We start from the raw sequence: 24,271 nt of genomic DNA, 5'->3' as shown, positions 1-24,271 counted from the left end.
TGGAGTAAAGTGGCCGTTAGATCATGGAGCACCTTTACCACCTAGGCCTATAATGAAAAGCAAGGGGCCTCTCATCTTGCATCTTCCCACTATGGCCATATCTTCCACCTTCACCGCCACTCCCCTCTTCACCCTTCCCCTGCGAACATCACCATCAAATATATGGGTTTGTGGCATCCTGGAGGGGACATTGGGATGACTTCCTTCCTGAGATTTTCAGGCAACGTGGCCGTATGATTTTCTGAGATGTCAGGTGGACACTGCTACCCCTGCAGTGGGGTGGTAAATCACGTATTTAAGCTCAGGTGTACAAAACCTCGCTGCTCTGAAGGTCCATTCCCACCAGTGGCAGTCCAAGGCTTACACCTGCCAGTTGAGGCAGCTTGGTGTTTTACAAGTTAGCCATCTCATCTGAACAAATGCCCCCAGTTAGAGTTTCTCTACTTTGTCTCTTCTCCCTGCCAGGATGATGTCCGTGTTCTAGGGTGGCTCTCGTGTCTCTGGCCTTTGAGGAAGGATCTCTGGGTGCCCTCTGGGTCTTTGCTGGCCTCTGAGGAGAAACCTGTTCTCGCATGGTTATGGGCCACTGACTGACTGCCCTGCTAGCCTATAGCCCGTGACCCTAAAGGGGTTCGGCCTTGTTGTTACTGACCATGGGCCCCACGTTACACTGGAGGCAGGAGCCAGGCAGTTTGGCCAAACCTTTTGCTTCCGGATATGTTCCACAGCCAACTGTCAAAGCGGCAGGCAGGAGCTGAAGATCCAGTCTGGGCCGCAGGATGTGTCACATCTGCTTTCTACCCATTTCCTCTTTTCACGGCCCGTGATCCACTAGATGCGGCCTCCAGTGGCCTCCTCTCCAGGAAGCCTCCCATGCTTCTTCCAGATATCCCTGCATGCATTGGCTGAGCTTGCTCTCAGTGCCCCCGAGTGATTCCCCTGCTGCCCCTGTTCATGTAGCAGGAGCTGGGAAGTCCACCCCGCCTTACAGCTCAGTGGTGCAGACCTCACCATTCCCGCCCCCCGCAAGACAACCCAGCGGCCCCAGGCAGCCCTCGGACCTCTGCCTTGAAACCATGGCATTCACAAAAACCAAAGTGACCATCTTCAGTCCCCTAACAGACCTACATCACCGGTTCCTGTCAGCTCCCTGCAGTCGGTTGTCATTTGTGTCTTGTTGAGTGGCTTCTGTGTTGTTTTTCTGTTGAGGGAGAACAAATTGTTACAGGCTTTTAAGGAAACCAAAAACATTCACTCTCTAATTATATCTATTATTCCATTCCCATTCATCTTGCTTTCTTGTTTTGAAGCGGGCCTTTATATGAGCCAGAAACTACAGTCACGTTTTCTGAATAAATAAAAGCTGCTGTTTTTCTGCTGCGGTGTGTGAGAGGACTTGTCAGCGTGGGTTCGAGATTTATTCCTATTGAAGATTCTAACAAATTGTCAGGCTGGGCTCGTGTTGATGGTATCAGTCGTTGCCTTTTCCCTTACTGGTAATATTTTTGGAAATATTTAGCATAGCAGTGTTTTGAAATGCATGTTCCAAGTGTGTTTTCCCACGTTTGTTTGTTCAGTCAGTACTTACTCTGTACCTGAAATGTAGGCCTCATTCTGAGGGCTGAGGGGATAACCCTGAACAAGACAGCCTTGGGGCGTATATTCCACTGGGGGAGGTGGACAGCAAAAAGCCAACAAATGCATGTGATAAAGCTGATGGTGACAAGTATGTAGTGAAAGTATAGGAAAAGAGATGCGGCAGTGACGGGGGGCGGAACCCGGGCTCTCTTAGCTTCGACGGGCCGGAAGGCTGCTCCGAAGAGGCATCATGGGACCAGAGCTGAACAGGGAGGAGGAGCTGGCTGCATGGATGTGCTGGCCCTGCCCCTGCTAGCCGGGCAGGGGTAAGCAAGCAGGGATTGACACACAGCTCTGGTGGCCGTAGGGGGCCGGGCTTGCAGCTGAGGAGTCTCCAGTGGAGACTGAGACAGCTCTACTGAGTGAGTGACTAAGCATGGGGCTTGTAAGGTGTGATTTAAGGCCACAAAATAAGAAAGTAGATGTTAATGGAAGGTAAGCCTACTTACTGTCGTGATTGTCCAATTGGTGTATTCATTGGTATCTTTTTTAAAGCGTGTTTTAGTTGCCCCCTATTACCCCTCGCATTCTCCTGCCTAGCCCCCCGGGGGGTGGGGGGAAGGGCGCTCTTCCTCCTTCGAGCTCTCCTGAGAATCCCAGCTCCGCAGGCCCCCCCCAGCAGCAGGGCTGCGTGCATCCCTCCGGCTTGTGGTGGGGGAGCGCCGAGACCCACTGCTTCTTGGGCCTGCTGGTGCCACGCAGCTCAGTGCGGTGCTGAGCCTGGCGGTCACGGCCGGCTTGCTGGATGCTCAAAGCAGGCCTAGATGAAGGACTTCTCCCGTGGAGGGAGAGCCTCCTAGAGGATGCAGAGAAGTCCGTTCCTGTGAAGACCCCGGGCGAAGTCAGGCAGACTCCATAGGCATTGATGTCTGATGGCAACCTGTCGGGCCACGAGTTTGTCCTTTGATTCTTACCATTTTGTTGAGTTGACAACATGCTTTACTGTTTAAATCTTTAAAGACGGTGTCTTTATTAACTTCAGTCACCTGCGGGGACCTGTTCAGAGACAGAGGGGAGTTAACCTCACGGAACGTGAGGCAGTGTGGGAAGCTCGGACTGAAATGCTTCCTCCCAGAGGCTGGATGAATGCTCTAGACTGTTCACATCGTAGGTTAGCAGGAGGTGCCCCAGCCTCTCTGTGGAAGCGAAGACACATCTGTCACTATAAGAACGCGTTTGTGTCGTGTTGTGGGACGGCTGTGCTCGCCGGGCTCAGTGCTCCCCTCTGCTCTCCCCCACGCCTGCCTCATCTGCGGTTCGGCAGAGTGTCCTTGGTGGAAATACTTGCTATGAAATTGGACAGAAACATTTCCCAGCAAGTTATGATGTGGCAGCAGATAAGTTATACTCAGGGCATTAGTTATAAAATGTCATTCTTCTATTTTCAGTAAATATTCAAGATGTGATATTACAAGAAAATTTGGAGAAAGAAGATCAAATTCTAGTCTCTCTGGCAGGATTAAAACAGGTATGTCCATTGACCTTTGTGCCCCGCTGGCCATTCTTTCAGTGCTTGTTGGGGAGGGTATCCTGTGGCGTGCCATGCACGGTATCAGAGCCAGCGTCTCCCCAGCCCCTCGTTTCCTCCCAGAGCCCATCCTGAACCCCCACCTTTTTACACCTCGCGCTCCTGCTAGTGATCATGTCTGACCAGCCTGCGGCCCGAGCTAGTTTTCCATTCCCACCCTTGCTTCTTCCTCTTACCAAAGTCATTCAGTTTGCTCCTCCCCCAGAGCTGGTGTCGCGTGGTCCCGCAGCACGCAAGGCTGTTCCCCCATAAATACATGCTGCCTGGGAGCACAAGTCCTAATCACCACCCACGGCAGGTCTCAGCCCTGTAAGGAGCACACTCACCCAACCCCTGGAGGGCTGAGGGGCACGTACGCGCTAATGAAAAGAGTGTGCGGCTCTCAGATGTCTGCCTGTGTTATTAACAATTCAGCTGGTGCGCAGCCACTTTAGTAGCTAAGGGCTGTTCAGTGGAGCTGAGTGTGTAGGCACATGGCACTTCCTGCTCTAAGATAACTGCCCAGGATGTGACACCCAGGTCTGACCCTGTGAGAACCTGGCCATTAAGACTCAGAAATTTTCCTTGGTCATTAATAAGGCCATGGCTTTGCTACAGTTGGATTTTCTCCTCTTATTCCTTTCTTGTGGTAATATAGTCCTCTCCATCCTATTAAAAAATGGTCCGTGATGAGTCTAGTTTAAAGGTATTAGAGGTTTAGGTAGCATTTCAAAACAAACTCATTCATCTTTTTTATTTATTTTCTTCTTTTTTGAAAAATAGATCAAAGACATTCTGAAAGGTTCCCTGCGTTTCAACCAGAGTCAGCTGGAAGCTGAGGAGAATGAGCAGATCACCATCTCAGATGATCACTACTGCTCCAGTGGCCAGGGCCAGGGCCAAGGCCAAGGCCAGAGCGACCAAACGCCTGGGGCCAGCAAGCAGGTATAAGAGCTCTGATGAACAGTGTCACATCAGCTTGATGGGGGTACATTCACATGAGTTCTTCAAAGTGAGGAATACTAAAATCTTTGCCAAAGTCACTTCAGATTACCATGTGTGAAGTTCAACTATAAAATACCATGAGTGGCCTGAGCCAGAAGCGCTATATATAGCTGTGCAAGTTGCATACTCTAGTGCCCTATGGGGTACCATTCACAATGATAATAATTAGACTGTTATCTTCTAGAGTTGTGCAGTGTACAACCTACAGACCTGTATGCAGCAGCTTTGGCCTGAACCTCCTGTCAGCCCTATCGTGTGGCATCAGAAAGCCAGATCTCTGTCTCTGCTATTGGTTAGTTGCCTCTAGCTGATGCTCCCATTCCCCGTAAGCACAGGAAGTGCCGTTCATTCTTTCCCAACGCTGTCCTGAGTGTACTTTAGTTGGCTAGAACCTTTTTTTTTTTTTTTTTTTTTTTGCCTTCAGGGAGGGGGATTTCTCATTAATGTCCATCCCCTAAGGGAGAGAGGTCAGTGAACTCTTTCTGTAAAGGATCAGATAGTTAATATTTTAGGAGTTGGAGGCCACATATGGTCTATGTCACACATTTGTTTTTGTATTAGGTGTGTTTCTTTCTTTGTACAACCTTTAAAAACGTATAAGCGATTCTCAGCTTGAGAGCTGCACAAAAACGGGCCACAGACCAGACCTGGCTTATGGGCCATAGTTTGCTGACCCCTGCTCTCAAGGTGTCAACATAGTGTATAATTTATGCTAACATAGGAGCATAGAATTTTCCAGCGAGAAAGGATCCAAGGAATTCCTCTTGTGCTGAGTCCTGCCTGCTTCTTTTACCAGTGAGAAAATGAAGGCCGCGGGAGCAGAGGCTCCGCAGGCCACGTGTCTGCGGGCCTCCTGTCCCGGGCCCCAGGCTTCCAGCGCCACTGCGCTTCCTCACTATGCTGTCCCTGCTGGGACAACGGCCCCTAACTACACACTTTTTAATGGCTTTCAAAGTTTCATCTTGGTTTTTTTTTAATTTTCATATATATTATTTTTATTATTTCTTTTATACAAATTGTTCATTTTTTAAAATTAGTCTGTCAAGTTGGTTTCCATATAACACCCAGTGCTCATCCCCACAAGTGCCCTCCTCCGTGCCCATCACCCCCCTCCCCTCCCCCTACCCCATCTGCCCTCAGTTTGTTCTCAGCATTCAAGAGTCTCTCATGAAAAAGGAGCATTAGCAAAATCTCATCTAAGGCTCTCTCTCAAAAACGAGCATCCAGATACTTATAAGTTATTTTTATGATGAAAAAAAGACCAAAGTGATATTTTAGAATGGGAACTTTTTTAGTTTTAAGAGTACTTTTCTTTTTTTAAATTTTTTTGTTTTATTTATTTTTGAGAGAGAGAGAAGAGGGAGAGACAGTGCAAACAGGGTAGGGTCAGAGAGAGAGGGAGATACAGAATCTGAAACAGTCTCCAGGCTCTGAGCTAGCTGTCAGCACAGAGCCCGATGCGGGGCTCGAACCCATGGACCGCAAGATCATGACCTGAGCCGAAGTCAGACGCTTAACTGACTGAGCCACCCAGGCGCTCCTTAAGAGTACTTTTCAAGGAAAGAGAACCTTGTGTGGTTAATTTCATTCAGCTTTGAAAAGAAATTTTCATAGAGCATTTAGTCTGCAGTTTTAGTCACATAAATAGAGCATTAACATTGCAAGTTTAATTTGATTAATTCCTCCAAATTCTCCTTCCCTAAGCAGATGTTTAATTTTCCAATAATCATTTCTTTATTCAAATACTGTTGAGCTTAGGTTCACCCTCAACTATTTTTTTTTTATTTTTTTAAGGTTTATTTTTGAGAGAGAGAGAGCATTAGTAGGGGAGGGCCAGAGAGAAAAGGAGACACGGAATCTGAAGCAGGCTCCAGGCTCTGAGCTGTCAGCACAGGGTGCAACTCACGAACTGTGAGATCATGACCTGAGCCATAGTCAGGCGCTTAACGGACTAAACCACCCAGGCGCCCCATCCCCCCAACTATTTTTAATTGACCATGTTATTTTAAAATTTAGCATAATTTTTTTTTATTTGGATGTGTAAAAATATTACACAAAAGACCTTTCAAAAGCACTAATGAATTTGCTAAATTTAAATCTTCTTGATTGTACTTTGCCATTGTTACTCCTGGTTTTCATTATGTAAGAACCTGCCTTGTTACCACCACTGCCCTAGCAGACCCCCATGCGCATGTGCTAGGAGAGCCAGACGTGAGGTACGTGTGACACGAAACAGATGTGCCCTGTGCTGGCGGGCCACACTTCTGTGCAACAGCCAGAGATCTTTGGCCTCTGTGTGTGCTTCTAAAACACAGGCAATCCATCCTGCGCCCAGAGAGTCCCCCACTGCCTTCTCCGCATCTCTGTTCCTCTGTAAGGCTAAGTGGAAAAGAAGAAAAGTAGAAAAGGGAAAATAGAAGGGTTTTTCTTCTTTGCTCATTCCTGCCACGGCTTCTCCCTTAAGGCTGTTAGTTTATAAAAAAGCCATGCTCCTGAGAGAGGTTTTATCTGAGGAAGGAAGAAATAGGGAAGCAGTGCTCTCCTCTCGCCTTCACGGGAGAAAAGGCAAGAGAATTCCCAGATGAAGCAGCAGGTCCCACAGAAAGCCAAGTCTGGTGCCTGGTGCCTTGTGCCGGGGATCTGGACTAGATTCATACGGGGACCACCAGGCTGGAAGTCCTGACCCAGCAACTCAGGATGGTCTGCAGGGCTTGGAACTGGCAGACTTACTTTGGGGGGGGGGGCGGGGGGGGGGGCTGGCTCTGGATAGGAACATGTGGGCCAGGTAGGAGTTTGAAGGTGTTTTTCCTCTGCCTCCCAAGTGGGGGCGGAGGGCCTGCTCCGCCAAGCGTTAGGGGTGCTCAGGGTTAGGGGCTGATGAGCTTCCAGTTAAACAGAGGGGGCAGAGGCTGGGGGAACAGGGCGAGGCAGGCTTTTGAGACATCTTCTGGAGACGTAATCAACACATGTTGGGTGTGTGGTGGCTTGTGCCGCAGCTCATTCCTGAGTTAGGTATGTGTAAAAGACAATGCCGAGAATCAGGCTCACCCACCTTGGGACATCTTCCCCATTAGAAAGTTCAGTAGGGCTTTTCCTTTATGGAAGTGTGTGTGCCTCACTCCCCACCGGCATGTTCATTAGTACTGTTCTTTCCATTCGATTCACAAACCTTATCCCCAGCTCTGAAAGTGGCAGATGCAAAATTATATTCTGTAGAGCGAAAAGAGCCACATTCGGTCCCTCCCTCCCAGTCTGTCCTCCACACACTCCTTTGTAAGTTTTTTGGTAAACTTGACCCAACTCTATGCCAGTAGAAGGCAGGACTTTGCAGGACTCTAGATTCATTGGTCAACGAGCCCATATCATGGGCCTCACTGGTACTTGGGGCCCCTATTTTTATCTGTATGGTCTACAGCTGCATTGTCTAAATACGTAGCTGCTAGCCAGACATCTAGATAAAATTAAATTTAAAGTCATTAAGATTAAATGAAATTAAGTTAAAAATACAGTTCCTCCATCACGTTAGCCGCCTTTTAAGTACTCAGTATCCACATGCGGCTTGGTGCCTCTGTATTAGCATAGAGAACACTTCTCCTGAACAGCTAGTCCATAGCTGGGCTCACCTGCACCCACCAGGTTCCTTAACTCAAGGTAAGAAATGAGGCAGGCTGAGGAGAGCACAGGTTGGGGGCCGGAGGCTGTATATTGTGGTGGTCTTGGCCAGTTTTAGGCAGGACTGACATGTTGAAAAACTTCTTCAGTTGTACAGTACATACCTATGTTTGGCAAAAAAAAAAAAGAAAAAAAGGATTGTGTAAATGACATAAACAGAACCAGGTAGTAACAAAGGCTGCCAAGGAAATCCAGAAAGAAGGCATCTTTGTGTTTAGAAAAAAGTTCTAGGTAGGAGTCCAGAAGAGTGAGATCTTTTCATTGGCTTTGTGACCGTGGCCAAGCCGCCAGGCCTCGGAAATGGGCTTCCTTTTGTAATCTGTAATATAAAGGTGAGGCCAGGGCCTGCCTGCTCTACCGCGCTTTGTCTGAGCCAGTCCATAATTTTGTCTGGGGATGGGTGGCAGAGGGTAAGTGTAACTGGACTTCAACACTTTCCCGGAAACGTGCCAGATAATTAGTAATGGCAGGAACCTCATCTTCTGATCACAGGTTTTATGACATATTTCTCCTCCTCAGAGTCTTGCAATGTATTCACTATAAGCCGAAGGAGTCACTCTGAAAACTGGGCCTGCTCTACATGCTCTTTTTATTTTCAACCTAAGCTAAGCTCTGCCAAGCAGCATTCCAGCCACAGACGCTGTGTGGGGGGAGAGGTCGAGGTTTTCACAGTTCACAGTGCAGGACAATGGTGTCCGCACGTGGGAGGTAGAAGGTTGAAGTTGAGGTCCCACAGCACCGCCTGCCCTGCACCCCATGTGCATATGCGTGGGAGCACAAGCCCCAGCCATGTGTCCCTTCCAGCCTCTCCGAAGGTGGCACCGGCCTGACTGGGCCCACCTCACGGTGGACAGTCTTTCTCTCCCAAACTGCCCTTAGTGCAGATTATGATCACACCCCCTTCTCCCAGAGTGCCAGGCTCTGTGTTTCTCCTCGGTTTTGTGAGAATTAATGTGTTAATAGAATGGAAACAGCTTTAAACCTTGAGATGAAGAACTTCAACACCTGTTGTTTCAGCCCTGTGATCTTAAGGCTAATTCTGCTTCTGTTCTCCCAATTAAATATCTTAAAGGTGGACAGATGGTCAGAGGGTGGAGGCACCTGAGTCATTATTTAGCTACTCACCACCCCCATGTCACCAAGAACATGTAGTTCAGAGAGACGACTGGCAGTCAAACCCAGACTTCCCTTGGAAGTGTTGCCAGCTACCTGTCCAGGTGCTGCCCACAGCCCACAGGTGGCCTGGCCCATACTGGTCTGGAGGCCAGAGGATCCGGTGGGGGGCACTTCCAGCCAAGGGAAGTGTACATGTCGTCGGACCTCAGACCCCTGCCCCAGCCCCCACCCACGCTGCGAGAGAGTAGGCAGGGTGGGTGGTCGAGCAGGTGTGGGTACCACATCAGCTTACGTCAGCACGTCTTCTGCCTGGCCAGCTTTGCAGCACCCTTGGCCAGGCTGTAGCTTTACTCGTGTCAGGATGAGCAGGGGCTTCTCTGGGCTTAACCGAAAACCCTTACTCATGTTCATATATGTCAGTATTTTTAGTTAAAAACAAATGCTACTCATAATTGCCTAAGAAGAAAGGAAAATAATGATCAGTAAAGCACTTCTGTCTTTCTACCTTTTGCCATATACTTGACATTTACCATTCCTGGTTTTTGTATTTGCCATCATTGTCCCAGGGGGTCCCTAAGTGCGTACGCAGATGAGCTGGCTATGAGATACAAACATTAGGCCCTCCTGAAGCTATTCTTTAAGCAGGTAGTAAAATCGCTCCAGATCTGGGCGTATGTTATGGAGCCAGTTCTGTGCGTTTCACATCCATGCACATCATCTCATTGTATGGTGACCACACCCTTATCCTCATTTTGCAGATGAGACCGTTAAAGGCCAAGGAAGATGAGTGATGTGCACGGCAGGGTGCCACGTGCAGCTGGTAGGGAGTCTGCCTGCAGCCTGCTGGCTGTCTCCCAAGCCGGCCTCTCTTAGCTTATCAAGCAGGTGGTTATGTTATTGCCCTGGGAACCCAGCGTTCCAGCTTCAGGAGGGCAGGCCCCACGCCACTGGGAAGTACCTGGACTTCAGCGAAGCAGGGCCAAACATGGCATCTTTCCAAGGAAGAGCATCGGGCCAGGGGTCTCAGCTTCCATGAGGCGCTCCTAGGGCTGCTGGTTAGCTCATTTCCCTGGATTCTTCTCTTAACCCACCTCTACTTCTGCCTCTACTTCACAGGCCTCCTCAGAAACATCAGGGCGCATGGACAGAGGGAACGCAGACGACTTCATCCTGGTCTCCAAAGACGATGACATGGGCAGTGCCAAGGGGTCCTCCTCAGGCCAGGCGCAGCCTCTTCGCACCCTCCGAAGCACCTCTGGGAAAAGCGAGCCCCTGGCCCGCTCCCCTCTGGTGTTCTCTGACCCACTGATGGGCCCGGCCTCAGCTTCCTCCAGCAACCCCGGCTCCAGCCCTGATGAGGACAGCAGCAGCAACAGCAAGGACTCGGGCTTCACCATTGTGAGCCCCCTGGACATCTGACCACAGTGCCCCTGGCTTCCCTTGTGGGGACCGGCCACCCCCCTCAGCAGCCCCAGGGTCTGGCTGAGGCTCCCCCAGTGGAGACCCCTCTGAAACCAACACTTCTTTCGCAGCAGGCCTGTGGCCCTCACGCAGCCCATCGGAACCCTCTAGAGAGAGGCAGACGGGGCCACAGAGTGCACAGACTGATGTTCACCGGAACTCAGGGCTTTTGCGGCCCTTACCTCATCCCACCCCACCCTTGCTCTGAGGTGGACCTGGGTTAAGTATCCAGTATCAGCTCATTGTCAGAAAAGAGACCAAACCACAATTAGAATCACTTTTCATCCGTCCTCTTTTCCCCAACTAAGAATTAGGTGTGGCAACTCCATCATTTTTAACTAGAAGAAGGAAGAAGAGTTGGTTTCAAACCTTCCCTCCCTCAGAGCACCAGTCATAGGAAAATCAATTGATATCAAGAAGGCTTTCTCTCTGGAAATCTATATCTCAGCCTATTTCATTACTCCTTTGGGGAGCCATACAGCAGAGCCAAATACAACAGAATGGACTAGAACTGGTGGATTCCAGGGCTGGAAAAAACCCATCACTGACCTCTCAGAAAGTTACAGTGATCTTTAGAAACAGGGTCTAAACTTACGAATCATATTTTGGTGTGATGGGAGTTAGATTTTTTTCATTTGTTAAAGAGTACATTTCCAGACCTCAGGCCAGATCGACTCCGGCCATCACTGTCCCTCCTCACACAATTGTATTTCCCCTCTTAGAATCTTTCAGGACCAGAAAGCAAGGTCACATTAAGCCAATCTTTGATGCACTGATTTCAAAAGTTGTAAGAATATTACTTCCTTGAATTGGCAAATGTGACCCTGACTGTGGGATAAGCATCTCTCAGATAGTTTTCTGGTAAAGCTTCTGTAACCTTGACGGTGGAATACACTGTCACCTGTCAGTTGAGAAGTAAAGGGAAAAACCCAAACTCATTCCCATCCACAGTCAGGATCTCCCATTGGCCTTAAAGTAGCAGTAACAGGGAATAAGACCTGGAGTCCCTTCTGGGGGAGCAGGACTTCCCACAGAACATTCCAGATGTCATCAGGATGCGGAATTGCTGCACAGCCCTCCCTTTGCTGGGAGCCAAGTGTAGTTGCTGCAGGGCCTGGGTTGGGTTGTGCACTGCGCCAGGCCCCACGGCCACGGCAGGACCAGGTCCGGCATGCCGGCGCCTTCCCCGGCTTCAGCGTGGAGTGGGGCTTTCCCCTTTTCAGTGGGCGGCTTACGGAATCGTGATGGGCAGAAGGCATCACGGAAGCTGTTTGTTGTCTTAAGAAGTCCCTGCACAGGACACTTCCCCTCTCCTGGGCCCAGGCAGGAGTTGTGACAGGAGAGCGCAGTGCCCCCCGTGACTGGCCCTTAGGGCCTCTCCTCTGAGGAGGGCGAGGCCTCTGGGCGGCGGGACCTGTCATGCCAACAAGGGAAAAGCTAAGTTTGAAAGAATGCCATCTAATCCTTCCCACTTCTGACCATGTATTTCTCTACAGACGAAAGTGATAATGACCTGATTTCCCCTGTGTGCCCCGAAAACCTAGTGATGACTCGAGAGTCAGCTACTACAGAGAGGGTTCTAAGTAGCTCTACCACTTGTTCTTAAACTCTAGCAGGAGAACCTCTGAACGCATGAGCCTGGAAGACGAGTAACCGCTCTGGTTTTGCTCAGATAACAGGACTGTTTGGCCTTCCGTGGCTACTTAGAGATACGCTGATGAGCTCCCTGGCTCCTGACTGAGTGGTCTGCCCAGTCCCCTGTGGGGGCGACTCACTGAGTAAGTTACTGCCAAGTATGTGTCGCCCTGAAGACTATGCTCCCAAGGTCCCTGTACAGTGAGCGGCCTTGCAACTGCGCCGGGTTGCCATTATTTTCTCTCAGAGGACCTAGTCTGGGGACTTGTTGGTATTTTGAGTTCTAAGGTAAAAAGCGCAGAGCCATCCTTGCCAGGGCTCCAGGACAGCGACTGGAAAGGGCCATGGAGCTGGCTCTCCCCTGGCAGCGGGTCACAGCCATCTGCTCGCTTTGAGCATCTCCGTGGCCCCTGAGAGCTAGACTCACAGGAGGCCAGTACCAGTGGGCACACAGGAGCCGCCAGGCACCCACCACCCCGAGGCCCTGGGCTACCTCCCTGCAGTCGGCCAGGTGTCTGCGAGTCACTGAAACCCCCGGCCTCCAGCACACTAAGGGTAGGTCCTCCGTTCTGTGCTTCCGTGTCAGTGCCACGTGAGAACGATGGGGTCCCTCAGGGCTGTTGCTTCTGTGGTTCGAAACACGCTGCTCCCTGCTCGGAGGAAAGAGACTCAAGGGGGAGTGGACGCGGGCAGTGCCATCCTCAACCTCCCATAGATCCGTGGGGCTCGAGAGCTGTATTACTCTCTCAATCTTTTTAAGTGACTTGTTTTTATTTTTCATAGTCAAGCATTGTTTGCATTTTTATTAGTTACAGTGCTATTAAAGAATGTGTTCCTTTTTTATTATTTTATCAGGTACTTCTGTTACATTGCACATTTTTTTAAATCCTGACCATATGAAACCTTTTTATTTTTCTTTAACAAATATAATCAGTGGAACCCTCTCATGTTTTGATTATTAGCAGTTAAATACATTTTATATCTGTAAAGCTTAGATGTGTTCTACCAATCCACTTTTTTAATACATGTGCCTGTGTTTCATGCATTCCTCTCTGATCAGTTTGGAACTTTGAGTTAAATTTTATCTTTTTACGTTACATATGAGAGTTACAGATTAGAGAAAGAAAATCATTATGACTTTGCCTTACCTTTTGTATATGCCAAGGGGTCATACAACACTTTAAACACTTAATTATACTGGATTCTTCTTCCAAAGGTGATCTCCTGCTAATGCTCACTGCTAACTGCAACCCGGTGAGAATACCACTGCGGAACGAGTGTGGCTAAAAGTCCACCGAGGCAGCCTTGTGCTTTGCCTTCTCTGCAGCTGACTGCCCTCCACTAACATGAATGACTCCCGCACTTTGTCAGAGACAATGAACAAATACAAAACTCAGTGGCACTTACGTTGTCTCCTAATGATAGGTAATCTGCCAGAGTTGACTTAAATTTACTATTTTTGTTTTTATTTTGTTGTTTCCTTAAGTTGCCTCCTGGAGTTGTTACAGAACCAGTGTTGGGGCCAGCAGGGAGCAGGGGAGGAGACGCAGGCCCTCGGAGTGGCTGTCCTGTGGGGGCCAGGCCATTCCACCATTCCGTCCCCCTCTCCTGCAGGTGCACACCTGGCCCCGCCCCCGTGTGTACAGAACAGGGGCCCTGGGGGGTGGGGGGGCGGGGACAGGAGGCGGGGGATAAATTAAGGAAGGCACCTGGCAAGCCGGGCTTCCTTCCCACAGGCCAAAATGCTTCCCCACCCCACCCTCTATGTTACTTTCAAAAGCTCTCTTTTTATAGTGTTAAAAAGAAATAGAAATATAAAGTTCCTGTAAGCAGGCTGGAGACCACTTTGATGTAAAAGTCGTCATAATAATTTCTCTCATGAGGGCACAATTTATTTGATTTATGGAATACCCTGTTGTGCCATTTATATCCTGTTGCTTTGTTCTCATTCGTCTTTATGCTGTAACTCATACTGATTTAAGAAATGACTTACCCTTTTGGCAAAGTGATCCCATTCAATACAGTTACAATAAAAGACTAATGTGAAACTGAGACTGTAGCTTGACTTGTTCCCGGCAGGGGACGGGGCAAGGTGCCGAGCAGGCCTCTGTCCCAGGTCCAGCCAGCAAGGGGCTTTCCCGCCCATGCGTCACAACCCATTCCCCCAAGTCACTTTATTATCCGCAGGTTCTGCCTTGGGAAAGTTGGAGGGCCTGACACCCTTCTCAGGTGGCTCATGCTGGTGACGGTGACCAGTGACAGCCCCGCACACTGGCATCCCTCGCTGGCTGCCGGGAGCAGGGACCCCGTGCAGCAGGTGTAATGGGGACTCTGCCTGTATCCCCTGGGAAGACCACTTCGGGGCAGCTGGCTCCTCCTGTGCTGCCTGCATCCCTGCCTGAGACATTTTCCCATGTCCCAGGAAGCAGCTCTGCAAATGGGCCCCTCTCCTGGGAGAAGCTCTGAACTGGCTGAGGAGAGGTGAGTGCAGGGTGGCAAGGGAGAGGGGCTTCCCTGCAGGGTTGAGTCCAGGTGCTGAGCGCCTTCCCTCTCCTGACTCCCTTCCCCACCCCTCTACGGTATTTGCTCCTCCCATTTGAACAAGCCGCTTGTCACACTTCTCTCCAGGCCAGCTTCTGGGGAATAGTACTAACACATCTAACACCGCCCCCACCCCCCCACCCCCCAACCCAACCCCGGCTACGGCAGAGGCTTTGTCCCTGGCTCCCTGCAGCCTGGGCGCTGGGTGTGTGGGAAGAGGCTGCAGGTGGTGAAGGTGGGTCCTCTGTCCCCACAGAGAGCTGTGCAGTGAATCTCCAGTCTCTGACTCCTCCAAGTGCGCCCTGCTCAGGCCGACAGCGCCATTAGGGGGCCACCGACAGCTTTGTTTTTATTTTGTAACTTGCCTCGGTCAGGCCACATTCTTGGCTTCTTGAGGGTGTGTATGTGTCACCAGAAATGTCTGCCCTGAGAGGCACATCTGTGGCGAGAAAGGACCCTTCTCACAGAGAGGTGCAGGGCCCCGGAGAAACAGATGGCGGATGCGTGGACCCGGCGAACGCGTCCAGCCTGGGCCCGCTTGTTCCTGCAGCAGGCTCCGCACGACACGCTCCAAGTGTGAGGCTGCTGCGATGCCGGGACGCACAGGTTGCCAGGAAAGGGGGGAAGAGACACGTGTCTGTGCCAGGAATGCCAGAAAGGATTTCTGTCCCGAGAGCGCCCAGGAAGTCCTCGGGCTGGAGAGGCCCTGGAAGGCTCCGAGGTGAGACCAGCGAGCCAGGCGCAGCGGGGAGGCCAGACTCCTCCGGCGGGGAGGCAGGGACGCTCTACTCCCTACAGGTCTCTGCCAGGAGCTAAGATCGGGGTGGAGGGGGCACGTACAGCCACCAAGCAGGGTGCATTTCCCCCAGGCATGTGCTGTCATGTAGGCTGGATGCTGTCCCAGCAGTTCCGGCCAGAAAGTGTACCCTGCTGGGGGACCCCAGCTGACGCCTGACCTCATGGCAGCCATTGTTGAGGAAGCCGCGGAACTCTCCTGCGTCCCCCGTCTCAGAGGCGTGAAGAGTTCCGTCACAACGCGTAACTGAAGAGGGAAAGGGACTGCAGTAGATGCCACCTCCCAGGGGATCTTCCCAGAGGAAGGACAGCTCGCAAGGGCCATGCTGTAAAGAGCAGAGCATCTGCTCTTTGTCCCTTCCCCTTGTCCCTCAACAGGGGGATCCCCACCTCCTGGCGCCTGAGCTTCCCGTCCCAGCCCCGCATCCGTCCAGTCGGGAGCCCCTGGTTCCTGCACAGCCCCCCATCCTCATGTGTCGCACAGCCTGGTCAGGCCTGCTTGCCCACGCCCCTCCGCAGCGGCGGCCTCTCCTCACTCGCTGGGCCGCGTTCCTCCGACTTCCCATCTCCCCTCCTTACCTGGAAGCAGATCTGACCCAGGGCCCTCCTCCACGTGCTCAGGATGAAGGGCGGCCCCTTGCACCACCCACCCTGTCCCCACAGGGCTGTGTTCTAGCTGAGTGGCCTTCCTCCTGCTAGGCCCCTTCCCAGCTCAAGGCCTCATACATGCCCTTTTCTCTGTCCAAAACACCTTCCCTTGCACTCCAGTTTCTACCTGGTGGAAGCCAGCATCAGGGGCCAGACCATTCTGGTGAGTTTCCACCAGACTCTTCCCGCCGGTGGAACTGCTTTCCGGAGGTCTCATTGTTATATTTCACTTTGCCCACTGTGCCAGTTACTATGGCTACCCAACAAATCACTCAAAAGCTGGCATGAAGTAACCATTTATCATGCCCATGGGTTGTGTGCGTCAGGAATGCAGACAGAACACCTGAGGATGGTTTGTCACTGGGGCCTCAGATGGAAGACTCGAAGGCTGGGGGCTGGGAGCCTCTGAATTCTCACTTAGATGCCTGACAGTTGATGCTAGGATCGTGGGCTATCTGCTGGAATACCCAGTGTGGCCTCTTCATGTGGCCTGGGCTTCCTGGGAGCGTGATGTCTCAGTTCTAAGAGTGAGTGTCTGGAGAGAGAGAGAGAGAGAGGAAGAGAGAGGGTGAGCAGCAAGTGGAAGTCATGTCACCTTTCATGACCTAGCTTCAGAAGTCACACAGCATCGCTTCTGTCACACACTGTTGACTGAAGTGGTCACAAGTCCATCCAGTTTCAAGGAGAGCAGCAATAGTTCCCAGTAGTTGAAGCGGGCAACATTCTAGAAGCACATGTGAGACAGGCAGTGCTGTGGGCACATTTGGAGAATGCAGTCCACCATGCCCATTTGACTGGAGGCTTCTTCAGGGTAGCTGGAATGAGGCCTCAGCCATGCTGTAGTGCACGGCCGCTCCAGCCCTACTGAAGAGCTTACAGGTGCTATTCAAACCTCTAATGTCTGTAGCTGCTCATGCCTCTCCTCCGGGAAGCCGCCTGTGATGGTTTTAAGGCGTGCCCCAAAACTTTTTGACACTCTTTCCATCAAAAGCCCCTTGAACCTTGGCTCTGTGACTTTTTAATCAGTAAAATATGGAGGATATGATGCAATGACAGTTTCTGGGCCCAGACCTTAAGAAGACAGACAGCTTCTACTTCCTGTCTTTGGTACACTCACTCTTAGAATCCAGTCATCACGCTGCAAGAAAACCCACTCAGCCCTGCAGAGGCACTTGTGTGAAACCAACAGCCAGTGGCCAACTCCGAGTGAGCCATCTTGGAAAATGGATCCTTTGGTCCCAGTTGACAGTGTGGAGCAGAGACCAGACATACCTGCTGAACACTCCCAAATTACAGAATGGTGAGCAAACAAAATGATTGTTGATTTAAGCCATTAATTTTTGTGGTTGGTGGTGATGCAGCAATGGGTAGCTTTCCCTAACACCCTAACAGGACTCTTCTCTAAGCCCCCTCATCTTGTGGCCATACATCTTTCGCAGCCCTCCAGGTCCAGAACTTGCATTTCCCTCCTTGAAAAGAGGGCCTGAGCTTTAGCAATTCATTCACCCATATTTATTGAGCACTTACTATGTTCTAGGAGCTGGAGACATGCAGTGAACAAGGTAGACAAGATTCTTGTCTTCGGGGAGCTTGGGGTTCAGTGGGGGAGGTAGACGATGCCTTCTTATTCAATGCGCTGCTTCTGTGAACAAATGAAAGAGAATTTCAGATGACATGACATGGTATAGACTCTTCAGAAAGTCCAGTTCCTTTTCCCCTGGGTCAGGGACACGGCTGGACCACACTTCTCTAGCAGTAACAGCTTGGAGCACTGGATGTGGGTGAAGACGCAGCAGCAGTGCATGGAAGGGGAGGAGGTTAGTAGATGACCCTGGGAACCCCAGAATGCAGGAGTTGGGAGGCTGGGAAACCCCTTACTTTCCCCAGGTTTTGAGACCCAAAATCTAGGCCTGTCCTAGATTTTTCCTAAGCCTGTTTGTGACCCTTTGCTCTCATTCCCACAAACATTACCCTTAAGGAAAGAGCCAGAGCCAGTTCTAACAGACTGGGAGGGAGATGGAGGCCAGATCACTCCCAATCAACCCCGATTCAGAGGAGATTTTAGTGCCATTAGACCCCAGTGTGCTGGGTCCTGCTTGTCTTCCTTTGAAGATGCCAGGGCTCCAGCCCATTCTCAGCCAATTAAGAGGGTTCTTTGAGTGTGACAAGTGAGCTCTGAGAGCCTCTATTTCCTTATCTGTGACATGATGGGGAGAATGCCAAGACTGTCCACCTCACCAGGGGTGTTGCAAATAGAATCAAGTCTGTGAAGTGCCAGGAACCGTGCCCAGGTACTGAGCACTTGGATTAATTCTTGCAATAACATCATGGGGATAGGTGATTGCGAAGGCACAGACTTGCACCCTCCCGCCAGCCCGCCGATCCAGGGTGGCCTCAGCACCTGGGGGACAGGCTCTGGCAGTCTGTGGGATGCATGCTTGCAATGGCCGAAGGTTCCCACCGGCCGGTGTCACCATCAGCACCAAGACCCAAACTCACTGTATGTTAAATATGGAGGTACCGTTCCTGGGTGTGTGTGTATAATTCTGCTAGTGCTCTCATGGCGGTGGCCAGGCCGCTGCCAGGTTTCTCAGAATCCTGCCACCTCAGAGATTCAGAGAAACTTAGATTTTCAGAGAAAGTCTGTTGGTGTGCCACAGAGATGTTAACCACAGAGCCTGAGCAGAAGTCAGGTGAGAGTTCAGCAGGCCAGACAGAGTTCACCCTTCCTGTCCCCAGCTGTGGGCAGAGGCCCCAAAGCACAGTGTAAATATCAGATCCACGCCCCTGGGCGTGTGAGGGTGTGGGAGGAGCACCGTCCCAGGAGTCCACAGCCCAGCAGTCAGTTCTGCCCTGTCCAGTACACAAAGCCCACCCAGGCCACATGGTGATCCTCCTCCTGCTTAGGCAGAGTTTGGTCCCGGTTCATCCAGAAGACTTTAGGGAGCCCCTCCCGGTTTCTGATACTTGGTTTTGCTACCTTAAAAATTAAGGGGTTACATTAGATCAAGTGCATTTTTCAAACTTTTCTGACCATAACTGACGTTAAGAAAAACATTTTACAGCATACTACACGGGGACAGTCTCAAGTGCTGTAACTCACATCACAAGATGTCAGTGGCTTAACACAAGAAAAGTTCATTTCTCACTCACATAACTGCAGTGCAACATTTCCTGCCTTGTGGGCGGCTGTCCTCCACAAAGTGATTCAGGAACCCAGCCACCCTGACCCAGAAGTAAAATGTCACTTTCAATCACGTTCCATTAGCAAGGGCAAGTCACCCAGGGGCCCCACCTAGAGGCAAGGGTCTGGGGATGGTCAGTCCTAGGAGGGCACCCCCTCCCTAGGGACACACATTTCTGTGGGAGGGGAGCACAGATCTGGCATCCAGCCAGCCACCTCTGCCACAGCCTGGACACACACACACACACACACATGCAACAGAACTAGAAGGTTCACGAAATAAACTTGTCATGCTGCATGGTGATGCCTCCTGATTCTGATACCTTCTACTTTTATATTAGTGCTGGGCATGACCCACTAAATCAGTCCCATGACCCACTATTGGACCAGTGCCTACAGTTTAAAAATTCAGATGATTCCTCAAAAGAACAGCCATAATATTATTCAGCTCTGTAGAGTGTATAGAGTTGAATGGCCACATGTCTTGAAGGACTTAATTCAGCCAAGAAGAGGGTTGCTCAACACCATAGCTGCTACTCAGGGGAAGACGCAATGCAGAAAAGGTGGCTTTTAACCCACAATAGATTCAGATGAACTCCCAATCTATCCAAAGAACTGAGGCCTGGTCAGGCATCCAGGAGCAGAAGGCACACCTGGGGTCCCAAGAGGACGGTTTCTAAAGCAAGTTACAGACCAGGTTTGGGGGAGGCTCCAAGCATCCTTCTGAAAGTGATTTTGCAAGTTCTTTTCCCAGACTGCAGTTGACTTTGGACAAAATTCCAGCTAGGTGGCAATGATGATTCACTAGAACAGTGGAGAAGGAGCAGGCATCTTAGTCCCTGCCATGATATACCCCCTGGACCACCTCTTCTCTCTCTTGCCTCCACACCCAGGAAATATCTAGTCTGCCGCATCTCATTGCTGATGCTCCCTGAGCTCTGATGGGTCTGCAAAACAACTTCCGCTCCGGAAACTCTTCTCAGGAACACCTGGGAGAGGGCCCTGTAACTGTGACTCAGCTTATATCATAAATGACCCGAAGTCACACTGGAGACACTGGCTCTTCTCTTTGAAGACACAAATCAGCCTTCAGTGAGTGACCTAGATCCAATTTCAAAATTTCCAACTAATTTTGGCCCATGCAGCAGACCTTGCACAACTATCCTATTACGAACCCAGAGCAAGGAGCTGCTCCATGGAAAAGGTGTGTGAGGGCAGGAATATGGGATTATGCAGACGATGGATCTGGGTTCAAGAAGGGCCTCTGCGTCCACGTAAGCTGTGTGCTCTTGAGCAACTTGCACAACCTCTCTGAACCTCCATTTTCTTACCTGGGAATTTGATATGTTACCTGCTTCCGAGGACATGAGTGAGGAGCAGATGGATTAAAATAAGTGAAGGGCATGACTCATGGTGAGTACCCAGCAGACAGTGCCCTGTCCATCCCCAACCTCCGGCAATGAGGAAGGGCCACATAACACATTTATTTTCTAGGTGTAGACTTCACTGCCCTTCTGCGTGGATGTGACAGCCAAATGAGCCCTTTATTAGGGTGGACTGTGGTGCATTCCGACGGCCATACACCCAGCCCATCCAAGGGACTGACCTCGGGGAACCTGTTGCTACCATGTATATTCCCTGACAAGTCCAAGTATGACAGTTTGTGAATCTGGGAAAGGATGACCCAGGAGGGGAAGAGGGATGTGATATGTGCTAAACCAGGAAGAAAGGGTAGCAGGTGGATTTGCCCAAAGAAGTGAAGTGTTGAGCTGGAACTTGGAGGTGACTGGGTGGTTTTGTGGGGAGGTGGTGTGGACACCAGGAGTAGCAGCTTGTGCAGAATGTGCAGAGGTGAGGCCCTGAGCAGGGGAGGGAGCAAGAGAGGTTCCTGGTGGGGCACCCCCAGCAAGGTCTGAGGACTCCAAGGCCTCACTTGGACCTTCTCCCCACTCTGGTATTGTGTTTATTGGAGGTGAAGTTTTCTAGAATATCTGTGGTTCAGAGCTCAGATTTACAGAATCACCTCAGAGTGGCCAAGCTGTCTCATGTGGGAGCCTAGGAAGATTGGCACTGCTGGAGGGGAACAGCATGAGCAAAGGCAGAGAGGCTGGGATAAAAGAAGGAAAGAAAGAGGCTAGAGAGAAATTTCTGGTGTTAGGAAGGAACATGAACTGGAAATAAAAAGGATCTGAGTGTCTGCCTTGGCCTTGCTTCTCACTGGGTGGCTTTGGACAAGTCACCTCCCTTTTCTGGGCCCCAGTCTTGTCTCCTTACTGTGAAATGAGAGGTAGGAACTGGACAGAAATCACCCGTAGGGGCCTAGAATGGGGACTCCCAGAGCTCAGGGTGTGGGCACCTCTTACTGTCCCTCCAGATCCTGGAATCTGGGCGTGGCACAAATGGCTGCAGACGAAAGAGGGGAGGGTGAGAGGGGACAGTGCATCAGTGAAGGCATCCGCCATCTGTTCCTGGGACGGCTGTCGCTGTAGGGAGAGCAAAGATACCGAGGAGCTGCAACTCAAATTCTAGTGGGAGTTATGGTGCTATGTCTTTGAAAAATAGTTCAGCGACTTCTAATAAGGTTAAACATATATTTACCACCAATCACACCCCTACGTATTTACTCAAGAAAAATGAGAGTCTGGGGAAAGGGACCGCGCCTACCAGAGAGAGACTGGGACAACCTAAAGGCCCTCAGGTGCGTGACTGCAAACTGGGGGAGATAAAATGGGCCATGTGGACACGGAGGGGAGGGATCCCCCAAAGGGAAGAGAAAAAGCGGCTGGGGAAGCATAGGACTCTATCTGGACAAGAGAAAAACCTCGGACTGGGACAGAGAGATCCCATCTCTAACTGCAGGGCTTTCTTCGGACTGGGGCCGGCTGCCCTGTTTGCACACCTGGGGAAGAGGGGAGCCGCCTCCGGGTTCGGTGGCTGGTCAGGGGCGCAGTCCGCAGCAGGGGAAACCGGTCCCCTCCCCTGAAAGGCTTCAGAACAGGGCAAAACCAACCGGGACCACAATAGGGAAGCGCTTCCCCAGGCCCCGGTGCGCGGAGAGGGAGTTTAAATCCCAGCCAAGAGGTGGGCAAGGGAATTGGCGACGGGAAAGACAACCCAGTCTGCACCAGTGGCCGAGTGAAGACGATTGAATGGAGTCCACAGATACATGGAGAAAGGACTGGGGGCGGGGTGTGTGTGCCATTTTTCTCCCCCCCACCTCCAAGGTGGGGCCTCAGGGATCAGTCTGGGGGTGAGGTGCACAGCGGAGGCGGGACCCACCTCCACCAAACCACACCCCTCCGTGCTGGGGAATTGTGTATCTACTGGAGGGTGACAGATGCTGAGGAACCAGACTGGCCCCTTCTCCAGACCAGCGCGGTGGCATCGCCTGGATTAATTCGAGGACAATTCCTGTTATTTAGATATATCCCCCCTTTTCTCCTTCTTATCTCTTCCCTCCTCTAGACTGATAACTCAAGCTATTGGTTCGCTTAAACAGACATATCTAATCCATTCTCTTGATACAACTTCTACACCTCCTTCTTTACTTTCCTGTCTCTCTCCCTGGAATAATCAAGCCATATAGTTTCTCTCTCTGGGTAACTTTATCTTCATTTCTTTTTCCTCATCTCCTTCCTTATTTTCCTTTCTCTCTCTCTGGATTAAGCCTTTTAGTCTCTGGCTGATCAATGTTTATTTTCTCTTTTCTCCTGCCCCTGTCATTTCTCTCCTTGTATGTGCTCTTCCATCAGCACTGCCTCCACCCTGTTCTCTACTTGTAGCTGGTGTTGCTGGTTTTTTGCTTGGGATAGTTTTTGTTGTTGTTTGTTTTTATTTATTTGTGTGTTTATTTTCCTTTCCAGGGCTACTTCAAGGTACAAATCAAAGCACACCTGATGGAGGGTCCAAAACATCACTACGAGTAGGGAAATAAAATAGCCAAAGTCACAACAACAGAGAGCAAGCAACACTCTCCCAAAAAAACACCTCCTGAATGGCCAGGCCCTGGACAGTTTATGACTCCCCTTTAATATAGCAGTGCTCACAGGTACAGAGCACAAAACAAGCTTTTAAAACTCATAAGCGACAGAAAACTACCCAAAATGACAAAACGGAAGAATTCTCCTCAAAAGAAATTCCAGGAGGCAGTGACAGCTAAAGAATTGATCAAAACAGATATAAGCAACATAAGTGAACAAGAATTTAGAATAGTCATCATAAAATTAATCGGTGGGCTTGAAAAAAGCATAGAAGACAGCAGAGACTTTATTGTTGCAGAGATCAAGGATCTTAAAAATAGTCATAATGGCTTCTTGTGAGAGGAGGAGGCTCACAAGAAGCTGAAACCCAAGTGTTCAGGTGCCCAAGCCAGACCCCTGAGAATTGCCCCGGAGTCTCCCCCATTTCAACCAGTCAGCCCCAGTCCTGAGGACCCGCTTTCTGTAAGTGTGCTAGTATGCTCAGATGGAGTTTTAAAATTTATCTCACCAGGGGGAGGGGAAGAAGATGGTGGAGAAATAGGAGGCACTGTGCTTCCCACCCGCATCTCTCAAACAAGAAGGGCTGAAGCCAAAGACTCTGAACCCCAAGAGTCTGGGAGGAAAGGAGACAGAGTCTACTAGGAAGACAGCCTCATAGCGTGAGTGTGAATTGGGGGAGATAAAAACGGGCCAGGACACTGAGGCATGGAGGGGAGGGAGCCCCTTCTGTGGAGAGACAAAGGGAAGAGAAAGAGTGGCTGTGGAAGTATAAAACTGTATCTGGAGAAGAGAAAAACTTTGGCCTCCGACGGAGAGGGATCCTATCCTATCCCCCATGCCAGGGGACAAAAGGACTTTGATCCACTTTAGGCAGTACCCCAGGGGCCCAGTCTGCATCAGGAGGAACTGATCCCCTGCCCTGAAGTGCCAGGCTCGCAGGATTACATTTCCGGCGGCATCATTAATGCCCACGTAGTGAGAGGCTGAAATGCTGCTGGGCATGGGGCACGTTGGCCCACCTTGGCTGTGCCCATGACACAGTAAGAACAGATCCAAAGGAGTGAGTTGGGACACCTGGTTTGAGGAGAA

At 50.6% G+C, this 24,271-nt stretch overlaps 1 protein-coding gene across 6 annotated transcripts in view; it reads left to right on the top strand.

Annotated features, from left to right (window-relative positions):
* TBC1D5 (TBC1 domain family member 5) overlaps nucleotides 1–14,086 on the top strand; it is a 540,103-nt gene extending 526,017 nt beyond the window's left edge. For all 6 annotated transcript variants that reach the window (XM_039250589.1, XM_039250592.1, XM_039250590.1 and 3 more), the window contains 3 exons: nucleotides 3,027–3,106; nucleotides 3,929–4,090; nucleotides 10,055–14,086. In XM_039250589.1, the coding sequence (XP_039106520.1) occupies nucleotides 3,027–3,106; nucleotides 3,929–4,090; nucleotides 10,055–10,357 (545 nt within the window). In that variant the 3' untranslated portion in view covers nucleotides 10,358–14,086. The remainder of the gene's footprint in view (nucleotides 1–3,026; nucleotides 3,107–3,928; nucleotides 4,091–10,054) is intronic.
* Nucleotides 14,087–24,271: the final 10,185 nt, after the last annotated feature.

The sequence above is a fragment of the Hyaena hyaena genome, unplaced genomic scaffold, assembly GCF_003009895.1.
Source record: "Hyaena hyaena isolate Hyena2069 unplaced genomic scaffold, ASM300989v1 scaffold_375, whole genome shotgun sequence".
Taxonomy (NCBI): domain Eukaryota; kingdom Metazoa; phylum Chordata; class Mammalia; order Carnivora; family Hyaenidae; genus Hyaena; species Hyaena hyaena.
This window is presented reverse-complemented; position numbering and strand designations above follow the sequence as displayed.